The 17,175-nt window shown below is 38.4% G+C and overlaps 1 protein-coding gene across 4 annotated transcripts in view; it reads left to right on the forward strand.

The window, feature by feature from the left end:
- The window catches only part of CST7 (cystatin F), a 193,106-nt gene that overhangs the window by 69,284 nt on the left and 106,647 nt on the right, over positions 1-17,175 (forward strand). For all 4 annotated transcript variants that reach the window (XM_044057776.1, XM_044057775.1, XM_044057759.1 and 1 more), the window contains exon 4: positions 5,107-5,223. In XM_044057776.1, coding sequence (XP_043913711.1) covers positions 5,107-5,223 — 117 coding nt within the window. The remainder of the gene's footprint in view (positions 1-5,106; positions 5,224-17,175) is intronic.

A 17,175-nucleotide genomic window follows, 5' to 3' on the forward strand; every position in this document is an offset into this window, starting at 1 on the left:
AATTAAACTAACCCAGTATACTTGAGAAGGATGCATGTGTTTATGGGCACAATCATAAGAATTCTGGGGAGGTATGCTGGCATTAAAGAACTGAGTGAAGGTGTAAACGTCTCTATCAGGAGTATATATTGTTTGCAAAGTAACAATAAAGGAAATGATGGTGATGTAGGGTGAGACAGTGACGTTTCAGGAGGGACTGGCCATTTTTTGGCAGATTGTAATACAATAGCTATGAGAATAGGGGTAAAGGAGGACCTAGTATAATGAAACTATGTAAAGTAGGGAAATTTCTGGAAGAATTTCTGAATTCAGTGGGTTGAGAGGATGTGAGAGAGGCAGGGAATAGAAAGTGTATGGGAAGCGACTATCCTTTCTACTTAGCTAGACATGAACTGTGGTCAAAGATGGAGGATATATAATAAAAGAATGAATTTTGATTAAGAGGTTAAATTGGCCCAGTAGTATTGAGAGATCATGCGATGATAAGGGTGATAGTGGAGGGTAAGGGAGAGGGGGGGGTAAGCTAAGAAAAACAAAAAAATAGCAGATGGATGGAAAATAACTGTAGGAAAGAAAGCAAAATGCCAAAAAGTGCATTGCCATCCCCTTTGGGTAAAACCTCTGTGCCCATGAACTACCACATAGGCGATAGTCCACTCAACGACGAAGGTGTAATAAGAGACCTTGGGACTCAGGTGGACAGTAATCTCCTCTTTTGATAATCACATCGCCACAGTAGTCGGAAAATCCTTCTACGTGGCACACATCATCATCACAAAAAGGTTCTCATCTAGGGAAAAAAGGTAATTGTTCCCTTCTACTCGGCTCTCATTAGACCCATTATTGAGTACAATGCCCCTTTTGGAATGTACCTCACAAGACATCTGCAACAGCTGGAAAGGCCACAGAAGTACCTCACAAAGAGGTTTTCAGGCCTCAAATAGATGCCCTACGCTGACTGTCTCAAACAACTCCAGCTTTACTCCATAGCATATCGCCTAGTCTGAGGTGATCTCTGCCTAACGTACAAAGCTATGTCAAACCCAGAGCTGTTGGACATGCTACAGCTAAAGAAATCCCAATCCCTCCAGGATACAAGCTATAGGGACCTAAACCTTGTCACCACAATAAATCGAACATGCTGGTGGGATAGATTCCTGTACCAGAGACTTCCCATACTCTGGAACAAGCTACCCATCCATGTCAAGCAGAGTTCCTCATTAGCATTCTGCAAGAAAAATCTTGAAGAGTGGATGGGAATTAGGAAATTCACCCTGGGAATCACTTCTGTGGCTCTGCTTGACAGGGGCACAGGAAAATAATTTTCTTGGGTGGCGTAAGCCAGGGAACCTTGTTGGCTAGGCTTACATAGGCCCTTGGGCTGACAGCCTAGTACCTACCTATGAACTTATGAACAAAACGTACCCAGAGGGAAGGGAGTGGAGAGATTAGTGATGGTGGAAGAAGGGAGGCAGAGCAGGAAGGAATAGGAAAATTCAGGAGAATATGAGAAGGATGGTGAACAAGAGCAGGAAGGAATAGGAAAATTCAGGAGAATATGAGAAGGATGGTGAACAAGTAGAAACATTTTTTTCAAACTTTATTATGCTTCCATAGTAGCAAACATGCATTTTATATATGTAAAACACTTTTAGTCCAAGAAATGGCAGGTAGTTCAAGTGTAAAAAAAACTCTTCTTTATTCAACCGCAGACGTATAAGCACTTTCGCAGATAACTTCTGCTTCTTCAGATACAAATACATGCTGTTTACTCTGTATCTAATATACCTTAAACCAACTAATTAAGTCACAATCCTCTTAAAAACATCTTTCCTTAAGTAAAAATTTTAAGTCCTACACTGTGAAAACATGATTCTAGAAAGTATAATGCATAACAAACACATAAAAAAAACGCATGTATAAAGAATACATATATAAAAATGCACATATAAATATACAGACATAAGGCTTTGCAGGTCTAATGCTTATATGCATGAAGCACAGTAGAATAATTTACTGTGGGTTCTATTTGTCTGAAACAAAATTAAATGCATGGTTAAACATCTGACTTGTGGACAGTATATAAAGTCATTATAATTGCTGGATATAGGGTAATTTTGTGGATGAAACTGACCCTGCTATAATTTTCTCATGTTAAATTGTTATTCAGACTTTGCAGAACTAATGTAAAGCGAGTTGGAAAACTTTACTGTAGTTACTGTTTGTATGAAACAAACTTGAAATACATTAATGTGGTCTTTTATCACAGTCGGACATCTGAGGTAGAAGTAGCCTCTATAGTAGCTGCAATTGTTAGATATGGAGACTCTGTGTGGAAGAAAGTGACTGACCCTGTCATTTGTTTCAGTTAAACAGGTATTATTCTGACACTGAAAAAATACTTTACTGTGGCAATTTGTAAACGCAATCTGACATCTAAAGTGTTGATATCACTAAAGCTAGTAATATTTTTTTAATTTTTATTTATTAATTTATTTATTTGACATTTGTTTACTGGGAAAGTTGACTGAGTGAAAACGTGTCCGGTTTTAGCAGAGGCCTGGACAGAAAAGCTCCACAATTATCATGGTTTAAAAATGTAAAATAAAACAGTCATAACATTTAACAAGAAATGAAAACAAAGGATAACATCCATTAAATATCAGAATGTAACAGAACTAAGATGAGACTTGACATTTGAATTTCTAACAGTACATTATTTGGAAAAACGCAAGTTCATCTGAACAGTATTTGCAAGGTCAAATATCACAGTCAATAGTTCAGATACAGTGAAGAATATAACTGCCCATACAGTTTAAAATAAACAAAATATAGAGTAGTATAAAGGCAAATTACAGATAAAGGGGGGGGGGTGAGAGAAAAAAAGATTGAGAGAAGTGAAGGGTAAGAGAGATTCTGTAAGAAGCTGAATATGATAGGTGCAAAAGGGGGTATATATGTGAACTTACTGGTAGAGGATAATGTAGGAAGGAGTTAATAAAAAGAAATAAATAATGTAGGAAGGAGTTAATAAAAAGAAATATGGAGAAGAAGGGGAGAGAAGTCAGGAAAAGTATAAGAAGGGGAGAGAAGTCAGGAAATGTATAAGAGGGAAGATAGTTTATAATTCATTCTGGACTGGAGCACAATATAAGAAGATTTTGACACAGGCTTTCTGGGAGGGCATCCTCCATCTATATCATGAGCCTCACATACTGTAAAACTAGCCATGCTTAGAGCTATAAATGTGATCAGTATAGCTTGTGTGAATTGGCGTCAATGGTGGCGTCCTCATTTTTTTCACTTTCCTCACAATCAAACTTCAGAGGTGTGCAAAGAAGGTCACAATAGCTTATCTAGGGGGAGTGTAGTGGTAGTGCCTAAAAGTAGCAAGTTATAATACATTCCTGTAAACATTATTTTTTAGCTTTCCTCACAGTCGAGCATCAAACATCTCTACAGATTTGAATGAGGCATGTTGCATATTTCTGACTATAACAACAAGTTGACATATGTAATTGAGATAATTGAACTTTCATATTCATTCTAGTCCAACATCAGACCAGTATGCAGAAGGTGGTTGTCATTTGGGGGGTGGGTTAAAAGGCACATTATGTGTATGTTTGAGAACAACAACTTGAAATATGTCTGCCAATTTGTACTTTTACTAAATTAAGTCCAAAGGGGTACACAGAAGGTGATTAGTGTTCTGAGGCAGGAAGACATGGATTATTTCTAGATGCAATTTATACAATGATGCAAGCATTTGTCTTCTCTGTTTATTCAGAACTACTATTTTCTCATCTTTAAACATTAAGTTTTAGTTACAACTTTTTTTTTTCTTTGAAAAAAAAAAAAGGTTAATTCCTTTCCATACTCGCATGTTTTCAGATCATAATTGGGTCAAAAGGTAGGGACGGGGCTTTACAATGTATCCCAGAGTATCTAGAAGTTTGACTTTTTTGGGAGCCTGGTGGCCACAGACCATCAGCTTAATTCAGTTACCACATCCACATTCTTTACAGTACAGGCTCGACATAATTAGGCTGTATTGAAAGGCTGGAAGAAAATGCTAAAAAATAAGGCAAAGTGTAAAAAAAAAAAAAAAAAAAAAAAAAGTAATCCTGTCTGGATGGTATAGAGTCAGGATGGTGTTAAATAAGTGATTGGTACTGGGCATGCGTGGAGACTGTCAGTAACTGGTACTTTGTCTAAGGCTCCATTTCACCCAAGGATGGCACTGTTGATTCTGGTTGGACATCTGAGATGTATATAGTTTAAATGGCTAGAATTTTGGGTTCTGAGGCAGTCTGTGCATGAAAGTGACTGACCCCAAATGTTGTTTGATCACAGGTAAAAAGCTCAGTGACCTGCTGCAATAAAACCCCACCCCATTCCAGTTCGCCCAACCCAATGAGTTGCTTCTTACAGTTCCCCTTGCTTTGATGTCATCAACCACTATTGGTCTCATGTGTATACTATTGAAGAAGGGCCACAGTATCAAGCCAGTAACTCAAATGTGTTTCTGTGTACATGATATATGGCTACAGTGCTGTGCAGTATTTGGCAGATATGTCAGTCTATGTACTGCCTTGCTAAAAGATTTGGTCTTCACCACAAGTCCTTAATGGAGATGACTGAGACACTGTACCCCCTTGGGATGTCATCAGTCATTCAGTTTCACTGTTTTCACTTGGCTCTTACAGCACCAAGGTCACAAGTTGATCCTAGGTCATCTGGATCAGAGCACTTTAAAGTATAAAGACTTCCTAACTGGTATTTTTAAAATGAAATCTATAGTTTCAATGAGATGTTACTTTAACCTGGTGGGTAGAGTACGAATGTATTAATATATTAAGTAACCGCAATCAAGCGCACTTTCTAACATTTTAAATATAGCAGGTAGGCAGAAACATGGTGAACAAAAACAGTGAGACCATTTCAGATTAACTGTCTTTATTAAAATTGTGTACAGGAATGCATCTAAAATAAAAGCTTGAATATGTTTTGAGTATTTACTATGTTTTGTGCCATCAGCCTTCTCTTAAGTGGTTTTTAGTCTGGCAGACATTTTGTCATTAATTAATTAATTATTTTCTCTTTCAGATTGTTAAAGGAATTAAGTACATACTGGATATTAGAATCAGAAGAACAGTGTGCCGAAAAAATAAATACTATGATCTGGACAAATGTGACTTTCAGAATGACAAAAAATTAAATCAGGTAAATTCTATTTGTAGTAGTAATCATTCAACAGTAATATTTTTATTTACTGAATGACTTGCTTAACATTACTTGTCTAGAATGCTCAACTTCATACATTCCATTTTCTCTAGCATTATGGAAGGAAAAGCCTCAAAAATAAATATCAGAGAAAAAACAAAGCAGTGTAAAGGGAACCTTTCAGAATTTTGCAAATGATATAATAACATGCAACAAAAACCCAGTGAAAATAGAGATAACACTACAGTATTAAAACAGTAAACACCACAAGACCTTTACTACCATAAAGGATATACGATTGGAATAGTTGAGTAAACATAAAATACAAATGCATACTGGAATCATGTTGACTCACCAAAGGTAATTTCAGTGAAATGTAAAAAATGTGAAAACTGCTCACCAAAGCTACCTTCAATGCAGATCTGGCAAAACCTCTTATTTATTTATTTATTTATTTTTAAAGGGGCAAGTCCCCCTGCACCCCCACATCCTTTGAGGTCGCACAACAGACAAGAAAGAGGAAACTCCCTGTCAGTGAAAGTAATTTCAGAGAACATGCTACCATCCTTTCAGATTCACAGATAATACCTTTGGCAACCTAACATGTTCCATACAAATTAATAATATTTGTTAAGCTTTCTGTAAAGTTTGATGCAGTTGTTATAAAGTTTGAGTAGTACATATTCAGACGAAACCAGTTACATGCCCACTGAATAATCAGATACTTTTTCAATAAAAGATGTTTTTCAAAGACCTGAGTTCAGCTGGAAGTCTAGTCTGTTCTCCTAATGCAAACAAGACAGCATAAAATCTAGCAATCCTATTTTATCCATGTTCTAGGTTGTTGGAATGACCAGCAAAAAATGTATCAACCTTATTTTATCCATAATCCCCCCATGTTTTAGATTGTTGTAATAACTTGCAGAAAATTTATCAGCCTTAATTTATCTACATCCTCCACCATATTCAATGTTGTAATGACCAAGGGAAAATGTATCAAACTTATTATTTACCTGTGTTTCCAGGTTGTTGTAATGCCCCACAGAAAATGTATAAAGCTTATTTTATCCATAATTCCCCCATGTTTTAGATTGTTGTAATAACTTGCCGAAAATTTATCAGCCTTAATTTATCTACATCCTCCGCCATATTCAATGTTGTAATGACCAGGGGAAAATTTATCAAACTTATTTTACCCATGTTTCCAGGTTGTTGTAATGCCCCACAGAAAATGTATTAAGCTTATTTTAGCCATGTCCCAGATTGTTGTATGACCAGTAGAAAATCTTATCAATCCTATTTTTATCCATGTACTAAGTCACTTCAGTACCAGAATATACAGATGGGTAATGGTATAAGCAATGGCTAAAAAAGTCCTAAGCCAGTGCAACCTGCCAAACATCTGACATTTTTAACTACAGCATCCTTGTGGTTGTAAAATGAGTTGATTGTCCAGTTTTAGTCTTTACAAATATTACTTCAAGTATGAACTTGTGAAGAGAGAGAGAGAGAGCAACCTTAACTTATCACTGGAAGCAGTAGAACCAGTATGGACACACTTTGTTTATTGGTTATAAAAATATGGATTTCCTGGTGTTAAGGTGAAAGTCCTCCTGGGATAATCAAATCTGAATTGTATTGCTGAAGATCCAGATGTACCATACAAACAGTACCATCAGGATGATAGCTTAGTTATTGACATAATGTATGTCCAAACAAAGGGTAAAAGGGGCACACATGCAAACCATTCAGTAAAAACTGCAAGGAAAACCCAGACAAGCTGGAATCTTCAGTATGTGATATCTTAAACTTCCTGTAGTGAAGATCCATGGGATATATGCAAATAAGCCATTCAGGACAACTTGTTTCAGCTGCATGGCTTCTGAATGTCTGTGACTTCTTTTTTTAACTTTTTAAATACTTATGGTTACCTTCAGGCCAGTAGAGCCAAACCCCATTAGCTGTGAACATGTACATTTCGGCCTTTGGCTGTGCTAACAAAGTCAATTAAAAGATTGAAATATGCATGTTCACAGTACTGGTTTTAGGCTTTATTAGCCTGAATGTAACCATAAAGACTTAAAAAGTCACTGGCATTCAGAAGCCATATAGCTGGAACACTTTTGTTCAGAGCTTCTCTGTGTGACTACAGGACTCTTGGATTGTATCTAAAGCCATCTGTCACCCTACAAAGCTGATGTCTTTTTTTTCTTTTTTTTTGCACTTGCTTTAACTTTCTAAGTGCTATTTAACAGTTCTGTAATGCACTTATTGATTTGTTTGGATTTATCACTGTTTTTCAGCCAGTGCTTGTTAAAGAAATGTCATCTGTTACTTTACTGCTCTTAGGTCATTTTAACAGTATCCTGATACTTTCCAACATCTTCTGATACTGCAAAAACTGTATTCAATTTACCAAAGCTCTCCTGAGTTTGCCAAAATATTTCTAAATTTTGCGAAGTGTATCTGTGCTTGTAGAAGTTTTCCTATATTTGTGGACATTTTCTATATTTGGGAACATTTCTCAGGGTTTTTGAACTTCTTTCCAAGAATTCTTGATACTGCAGGAGTTCTGCCTTTTGTTGTAAAGTATTTGTTACTGCAGTTGAGTTCAAAACCAATTTGTTTTACATTGAGCATTTTATTCTGCACTCTGGCGGAAGCAGGGAGCTGATTCAACCCATCCAAGTAGAGAACAGGTGGTGGAAATCTTATTGTGTTTTTAACTGTTTGGCCTGATGGCTTAACTGTGTAAAAGTCTTTTATCCTGCTGGTACAAAAGCCTTGTGTTTGCGCAATGTGCAAATGAAGTTATGCAAACCTCTCCAAATTAAGATCCTCTATAGGAAGCATTCTTCATAGTCCCCCACTTTTCATAACTGCTCAATCAGCTGCCGGTTTGCATAGAGGGCATCACCAATGCAGGTCATCCTATGATATACTACTAAACACTCTCACTTAAACATTTAAGTGACTCTCCCTTACTCCTTCCCATCTACTAAGGATCTGTTATAATGGCTAGGAGCTTCACTGTCATCTCTGTTTCTGACGTGGTGGATATGGACATCCTGAGGCAGTGTAGTAACTGCCTCATATTCACTGACGACCACTCAACATTAGAAGTGATTGGAGGCAAGGCTGTCACATGCACATGTGAAAAGTACAAACCAGTTTGTTAGTGTTACACCCAAAACACTCACTACCAGCACTAAGGAACAAACACAGCGCAACATATGCAGAGGTACACACACGTAATCTACCCAAACCTGCAAGACCTCCTACAAGCATTTCTCAGTGGCCCCAAAAAAAAAAAAACAAAAAAAACAGTGCCTCACATAATGCATAATATCCCCACTTCCAAGCCAATAAGGCAACATATCACACAGCCAAACATTCCAGTTACTGGGAATTCAATTGCAAGACATTCTTATGGTCTTCTTACTAGGCTAAACAAGGAAAAGATCACCGTGAGCTCTGTCTGGATCCAGGATCTGCAAGATCATGAGTGCACTTGGGTCTATAAATCACAAGAACCAGTATGACACAATCATAGTCCATATAGGCATAAATGATCTAAGATGTACCTCACTGGACTATATGAAGGGAGACATGATGGTGCTCTCTGAAAATGTTTCCTGGCAGGCATGAATCTAGCTGTGAGTAGCATCCTACCTTCACCAATGATGATGCCACAGTGCCAGCAAAAAATGATGGACTTCAACAATTGGCTTAGTTTCTGGTGTCGCAACAAAGGGATCTAATATCTGTTAGCCTGGGGAGATGTGATTAACAAACCACAATGCTTTGCCCAGAGATGCTTTGCACTTGTCACCACTTGGCTTCTGGATACTGGTAAAAACTTTATCTATTCCCATAGTGCCTTTTTTTTAGGTAGTGCCAAGTTGTTAAACCCTCCAATATAACAAAAATAACTCATGACCGCCAAAAGGTACTGCTGGTCAATGCTAGGAGTTTAAAAAAAAAATGCTGTCCCTGGAGAAGGCAGACATATGTGCAGTCATGGAAACATGGTTCAGAACCACATAAAGCACCCCAACTATCAAATAGTACAATGCCTTTCATACATTTTGATGCCCCTCAGCTGAGGATAAAAAAAGGGAGGAGGTGTCTCCCTGTGTTCTTAAAGGGTAAGTACACTGTTTGACTGGTCAACATGATGGACTTGATCTGCTCTATGCCCAACTAACCACAGGTGCGACCCCCCCCCCCAAATCAGAGTTTTTCTGGCTACAGATCACCTAACGAGTTTGGAAAAGCACACCTCTTACCTAAACCTACTGGAATCTCTTAACATTTAGCCTAACACCATACTTATGGTTGACTTCAACTGCCCCTCCATAAATTGGGAGACTTGTATGACTCAATTCACTTGCTCAGTGGTTTTTGGACATCATCATTGCAAACACCCTGGATCAACTAGTTAGCTCCCTAAGTAGATGTACAAATATAATAGCCTTGGTATTCATGAACATGGGGGGATGCTGCTCCCTCCCATGTATTAACTCCTCCATGGTAGAATCTGACCACAAAATTATCTCCTTTAGATTAAAACTAACCTAGAACCCTCAACTCTAAACCTGTTAAGAACTTTGCTAAGGCCAGTTACCTCAAACTAAGTGACAGCTTATTAAACTTCTAAGCCCCTCCAAACCCAGATGACACTGAGGCCTACTCTTGTACTGTACACAAAAGCACTGTACAACCACATTCATAGTTGCATAGAGGAGGCAGTACCTGTCAGAGTCAAACCTATTTTTACTGGCAAAAAATAAACCACGCTGGTTGACCGCTAGCATAAGTAAGCTATTCAACAAAAGGAAAAAAAAAACTCTGTCCAAACACCTACTACCACACCCAAAGAAATACCTGCAACCATTCACCATCAACTGACCCAGGGAAGTACAGAATTATAAGCTTGATCAATGTTATCTGTAAGGCCATGGACCTGATCAATGACATAGGAAGTCTCCAAATACTGGACCAGACCGGATTTGGCTTTATCAAAGGGAGTTCTTGCCTGCTCAATTTGGAGGACGACTTTGAGAAAATCACCAGAGCCATGGATGAGGGTAAAACAGTACACATTGCTTATTTAGACCTGGCCAAAGCTTTCAACACACACTTCCACTCGGGATTACAGATAAATTTACCACATTAGGCATAAACCCCACATCATCAGGTGGATAGGAAACTGCCTAACTGGCAGGACTTATTGTCTGGATAGGCCAATCCACTTCTGATAAGAAACCTGTTACTAGCAGTGCCTCACAGGATTTGATGTTGGGACCACTCCTGTTTGGTATATACTTTTCTGAAGTGAAGGCCAATGTTGGGAGTCTATGGCTTACCAAGTTTGCCAATGACTGTAAGCTAGGAGCAATCATTGAATCCCCATATGATTTCAACATAATACAAATCGGCCTAAAAATGAAAAATGTCAGGTACCAAAAACATGGTCTTAGACTAAATGCTAAAAATACTTAATCATACACTTGGGTAAATCATATATCCCTGCAAATTATAATATTGATAGCACACTCCTAAAAGTGGACCCAGTGGTGAGGGACCTAGGAACACAGATAGATAGTAAGCTAATCATACACTTGGGTAAATCATATATCCCTGCAAATTATAATATTGATAACACACTCCTAAAAGTGGACCCAGTGGTGAGGGACCTAGGAACACAGATAGATAGTAACTTAAACTTTGACTACCAGGTAGCAAGGAAATCCTTTTGTGTGGCTCGTATAAGCAAAGGCATGGCATCGAGGTCAAAGGAAGTCATATTGCCAATGTAATCAGTCCTCATCAGGCCCATAATAGAGTACAATGCTCCTTTCTGCATATACCTAACCAGGCACTTACATCAATCGGAGCAGCCCCAGAGGTTTCATACTTAAGCTTTGTATTTCTTTTTTTTTTTTTTTTTTTTTTTTTTTTTAAGACACATGTCTTATGTGAACAACTAAATGTGTTATTCCCTTTACCTCATCTCATATCGTTTGAGAGGTGACTTATGCCTGACCTACAAGGCATTCTCTGATCCAGCCCTGATGAAAACGTTACATAGTCCCAAGAAAAATTATACAATGGTTACATGTTCCATGGGCCGGAACCTTATTCGAGACTCTAACAGAACTTGATGGAAAGACAGATTCGCACCCCAAAGGCTACCTAATCTAGGGGATAAACTTCCCATCTTCATAAAACAAAGCCCATCTCACTGTCTTCAAAAATAATTTGGATATAAATGGATGGGGAACTGTAAATTCACTCCTGTGATACTGCCCATGTCCATTATGTTAAGAGGCAGTCTGTACAATGACACAAAGCACCAACACCCAAAGACTCCCTATCCTGACACTACCCCAGCCCATATCTGGGGAATTAGGATATAATGTTGTCATATCCTGGGTATTGGCTAGGTTTGTAAAGGCTCTTGCTCTATTAGCCTATATCACCTGTGAACCTATGACTTGATGTCCTGAAGGAATCATTTGCGTATATCCCATGGACCTTCACTGCAGGAGGTTTAAGGTATTGCAGTGAAAACTCCAGCTTGTATGGGTTTTCCTTGCAGTTTTTAATGTATGAAACTGGCATGACCACATAATCTTACTGCTGACAAAATGAAAAGGTGGAAATTTCCAAGAAATGAACCTTGCAGAACACTAAACATTGTTGACAGAGGAGAACAAATAATATTGCCATAGTTAATAAACTGAGAGCTGCCTTCCAGATAGCTGGTAGATTTTCTGCAAGCACTTAGAAACAGCTGATAAGATGCAACATGGTAAAGCATAAGATCATGATTAACAGTACAAGATTATATGGAAAGATCAGGAAGATGGCTGGCATTATTAGAATGCAGATACTTTTCCTATGAATTTCTTTAGTATCATATTACTTGGACGTGCCTGTGAGTCATTCTATAAAATGGTCCACAGATGTCTTTTGATAATATCATGAAGTACTTTTCAGCTGTTTCAGACTTAATATAAAGTGGAAAGCCAGTCCATTCAACTTGGATAAAAAAGCTACTTAGCTAGATGGTGTGACGTGTATGAAGCATATTTGCATGGATATCCAGATGTTGTGATTAAATGCAGGGATTCTTGGGCTTCCTTTCTGCTACTGCAGTCTGGATAACAGATGTTTAGAGCTAATGATACTGATGAAAAAGGTTGTAGGTTGTGCCTGTCCTGGAAGTGTCAGCTAATCAGAATATGCAATTCATGTGATGAATGGGATATAATAATTTGGGGTGTAACTTTTTAAAATAATAACTAGCTGAAGAAAAACATAAATGAAGAAACGTGTCAAAATACATATATCTATATTCCGCATTACATTATACCTTCAGAGACTTTAGAGGCTGACAGGCACCTTGCATTTTTTCACCAAAAGCAGGGCCTCCAGAGCCTGCATCCATAGCACAGAAGAGAAATCTCTGACTGAGGCCAGGTGACAGGGGTTCCTAAACTTTAATACCAACCTTGTTTAACAGTTAGTCCATTCTCCTACCAGAGGTACAAACATCTTTGACCTTGTAATCACAAGCTTGGGGGGGGGGGGGTGCCAATGTTCCTCACCCAATGTAATGTCTTCACTCATCAGATCTGATGATAAAGCAGTATTACTTGAAATAGAAATTAAATCCAGCAAAACCAAAAACCTTTAGTAGCTGTTCTAACACTAACCTGTTTCTACTAAGCAATACCTTGGCTAAATTCCAAGCACCCCCAAACCCAGTAAATACCATAACATATGCCAAGCTATTTACAAAATCTTTATGAACTGTGCCCACTCATATTACGAACAAGACAAATTCAAAAGGCAGGCCACCCTGGTGGAATCGCAATATAAATTGGTTATACAACAAAAGAAAAAAAAATCTTGGATAAAAAAGCCATACAAACTAAAAGCCCCTGACCAATCTAAACAGGCAGCTAAGAAGGTTAATAATACTTCAAAGAAAAGGTAGCTTCACGAGCAAAGAACCACAAAGCTTTCTACATCTATGTCAGTAACCTCAGGGGAAATATACAACAATGCCCAGAATGTATTGTAAATGGCATCACTCACACTGAACCGGAAACCAATCCCAACTTTTGGCTGATGGGTTCAGCTCAAATTTCTCCCCCCACCTCCCTGCTCATAGTCCAAAGGAAATACCGCATACCACAACCCCCCCCCAACCATTACTAGGAACAGGTCATCAATGCACTCACCACGGCCAAAAACACTGCATCGATGGGCCCCGATAATATCCTGGGATGTTTAATAGATGGCATGAAACATGTCTCTGGTCTGCTTGAATCACTTTTCAACTGGAGCCTTCAGTCAGGTTTTGTACACAAGGAATGGAAGGTGGCTACAGTCATTCCCTTGCACAAAGGAGGTCCAACCTCTGATCTGGGTAACTACAGACCCATAAGTCTTACCAGGCTCTTATGTAAGACCATGGAAAAGAATCCTCATGGACATCATAAATGAGGACACAGGTAACCTGTAAATGCTGGACCCATCACATTTCGGCTTTGTGAAAGGAAGGTCATTCCTATTAAATCTAGTGGACTTTTTTAGGCGTCACTGGATGAAGGTAAGACTATGCACACAGCTTACCTCAACCTGGCCAAGTCTTTTGATACAGTACCCCACTTAGGTATTATAGACAAGCTCACTAATTTAGGTATAAACCATTTTATCACCCACTGGATAGCTGACTGGCTCACTGATAGGACTCAGGAGATCTAAATAGGTGAGACCACCTCCCCCAAGAGGCCAGTCACTTGCGGAGTCCCCAGGGCTTGGTACTAGGCCCACTTCTTTTTGGCATTTATTTCTCTGAAATGGAAGCAAATGTTGAAGGTTTATGGCTGACTAAGTATGCAGATGATTGTAAGGTGGGGTTATCATCGATTCCTTTGCAGATGCTAACATTCTTCAAGAAAGTCTAGCTCTGACTAACAAATGGTGCCAAATCCATGGTCTTAAACTCAGTGCTAAGAAATGCATAATTGTAGCCTTTGGGAAGTCAAGTGTCACTTACCAGGTCAGGATAAAGCAGGCGAACATCATGGGTTCTTGGTCAAGCAGTTTTATTGTATGCACACATCATAAACGAGGTTAAGTAACTTTAACTTATAAACAAACTAGATGTTTCTGTAACTGAACAAATTACACCTTGTTGCACCATTTTGTCCAACTGAGCTTTGACTTTGTTGCATAGCTATCGGAACTATTCTTGCTTGTCTGACCACTGGACTGATTTTCTGGGTCTAATTTCATAATACACCACTGGAAGTCTGCCCAACTTGTCTTCGAAAACATCAGCATACTCTGAAAAAATAGTGTTAGTGAAGCTGGAACTAGGACATGTGCTTAGCTGATTAACATCTTTGGTAAAAGAAAGCAGATTAATTTTCAATCGGTCTCTGAGACAAAGCAATGACTGCACGGGTCTTCGAACCACACAGAACAATAGGCTATAACAGTTCTTGGCCACATAACATGAAAGCACTACTGAGCCTTCGGTTTGAATTTCTTCACCTCCATAAGCAACAAGTTTCGTACAACTAGTCAAATTTAGTTGCTCACCAGCTCTGACCCTTTCTAAAGCATCAGCAGACATGACATTACACTTTGAACCAGTGTATACTGGATTTACCATTGATCCTGACAGTATAAAACACTTCATTTCTTGCCAATAAATCTATTGCAACAATCTTTTCACCAATTACTGATGCACCATCTACATAGAAAGGAGATTGTTTCTGTCTATTTCATTAACTTGCTTTTTTGAGTGACCCTTCTTCATAACTGTGTGAGGCTTACTTGATCTACAAAATCTTTGAAAATGGTTCCATTTTTTTACATTTGTGACATTGCTGGCCAAATGCTGTACACTTTTATTTTCTGGACTCATGGTTGATACCACAATTGTGACAGTCAACAGTGAAGCTTGATTTGGGTTTTGCTGATTTTCTCTTATGCTGTACTGAGAAACATCTGTTTTTCACTAGGTACCCTTGGTTCTGCACTGAGCATGCTCCTTTAACTGAACTGGTCTTGGGATGTGCTTAGAAGACTATGGGTTTTACCTGGAAGTCCCACAGGGGCTACTGCTGCCATGTGCTTAGGCTTGCTTTTGCTAGTCACATGTTGCATGCTGTCTACATTAGCCCCAGAGCCTACTGAAACCATGCTCTTATCACTAGCAAGCATATTTGTGTGCCTTTCTGTAACTTCATGAATCTGGCAAATCTCAGTGACTTTGCTTAGTGTTAAATCACTGTCACGAAGCAAAATCTTTGTCACAGCAGCATTATTAATACCACACACAAGTCTGTCCTTTATTAACTCATCCTTCAAATCACCAAACTTGCACGTTTCAGCTTTATTTCTCAGGTCAGTAATATAAGCTGCAAAAGTTTTCCCTTGCTTTTGATCTCTCGTGTAAAACAAATGCCTCTCTAGTGTAACAGTAGTCTGGTGGTGGTGGGGGGGGGGTTACACATTTCTCTGAATTTGTGCTTTAAACATTTGGGGTCTTCCTTTATTCAGCATGCACAACAACACAAGTTTCTCCTTCACCTTCACACATTGCTGGTGCATAGACAAATGAATGCTCCCTTTCATTGGTTTCTGACCCTGCTAAGTTTAGCAAATGCATTCCCTGGTACTTGCATCTTTATCAGAATAAGCTGCTTGTATAAATATATCATATTCTTGCTCAGATATTTTCCGGTTCTCTGCAATATTCTGATCAAACACAAGTGGTTGTGGTTTGGGAAATCTGTCTGCCATATTGACCTATCTCAGTGAAAACTCTTGTAAATATGCACGAACATACATACTTATACATGTGATTGAAATTTACGCCAGTACTTGTAATAACACCAATGAGCCTTTGTATAACTGAGTTTTATGAAATAAGTTTCCTTGGCACTGTAACACTTTGAAATCACTTAACTGTAAAAGCCACTTAGTTTGAAACTATTTTACTATATGAGCCACTTATCTTGTAATGGCTTTAATGTTGGTCATTTATCATCATCATTATTTTACTACAAGGGCTTTTATCTTTTAATTGCTTTAATGCCAAAGTCATTTAACATCCTTTGAAGAAACATTTTGAACAACTGCACAGTGTGAATAAATTGGGCAATAGAAACTGAGGGCAAGAAACATTTAGAAGTGACCGTACTTTGCAAATAAACTATCTTGAAGTAATTGCACTTTGCGAATATATTGGGCAGAAGAAGCTCAGAGTGAGAAACACTTCAAAATAACTGCACTTTGTGAATTAACAGTACACATACCACTGAAATTACTCTAGAATGGCTGCACTTTGCCAAATAACTCTGTACAGTGCAAGAGGCACTCCGTAATGGTGGCGCTCTGCGAAAAGACACCCAGGCATAAGAAACTTTTCAAAATGGCTGCACTTGACTGCACTTCATGAAATAGTTGCACTTCGCGCACAATAAACTCTTTGGCATAAATGCATAGTAATAAGCACATACTGTAAGCACTTCTTACACACACTGAGATACTTCAAACAACTCTAGTTATGCTACTCAAGGCTTCAATCAATGCAAGGTAGTAATTTGTGCCAAAACACATGCAGTAGCCTTTGCTTTATTTATACTGTGTGCCCTTTTCTACTCTTTCTATTATAGTCATTTTGCTGTATGAATTTCTTAATGTGCCCCTTATGCCCTTTTGTTATGTTTGGTTTGCTCATTTAATATCTTTTCATGCCCATTATACTTTCTTGTGCTCGTTTTAACTCTAAACATGCTCATTTTACAATTCTTCGGTAACTCTGAGAACCATTTAAGTACTTTTGTAATGCTTGTTTTATCAAATAACTTTCATTTTGTTTGAGACGTTTGATTAATGAGCTCTTTTATGCTTCTCATT

Source organism: Protopterus annectens, chromosome 1.part2 (genome assembly GCF_019279795.1).
Source record: "Protopterus annectens isolate FY-2018-M chromosome 1.part2, PAN1.0, whole genome shotgun sequence".
Taxonomy (NCBI): domain Eukaryota; kingdom Metazoa; phylum Chordata; order Ceratodontiformes; family Protopteridae; genus Protopterus; species Protopterus annectens.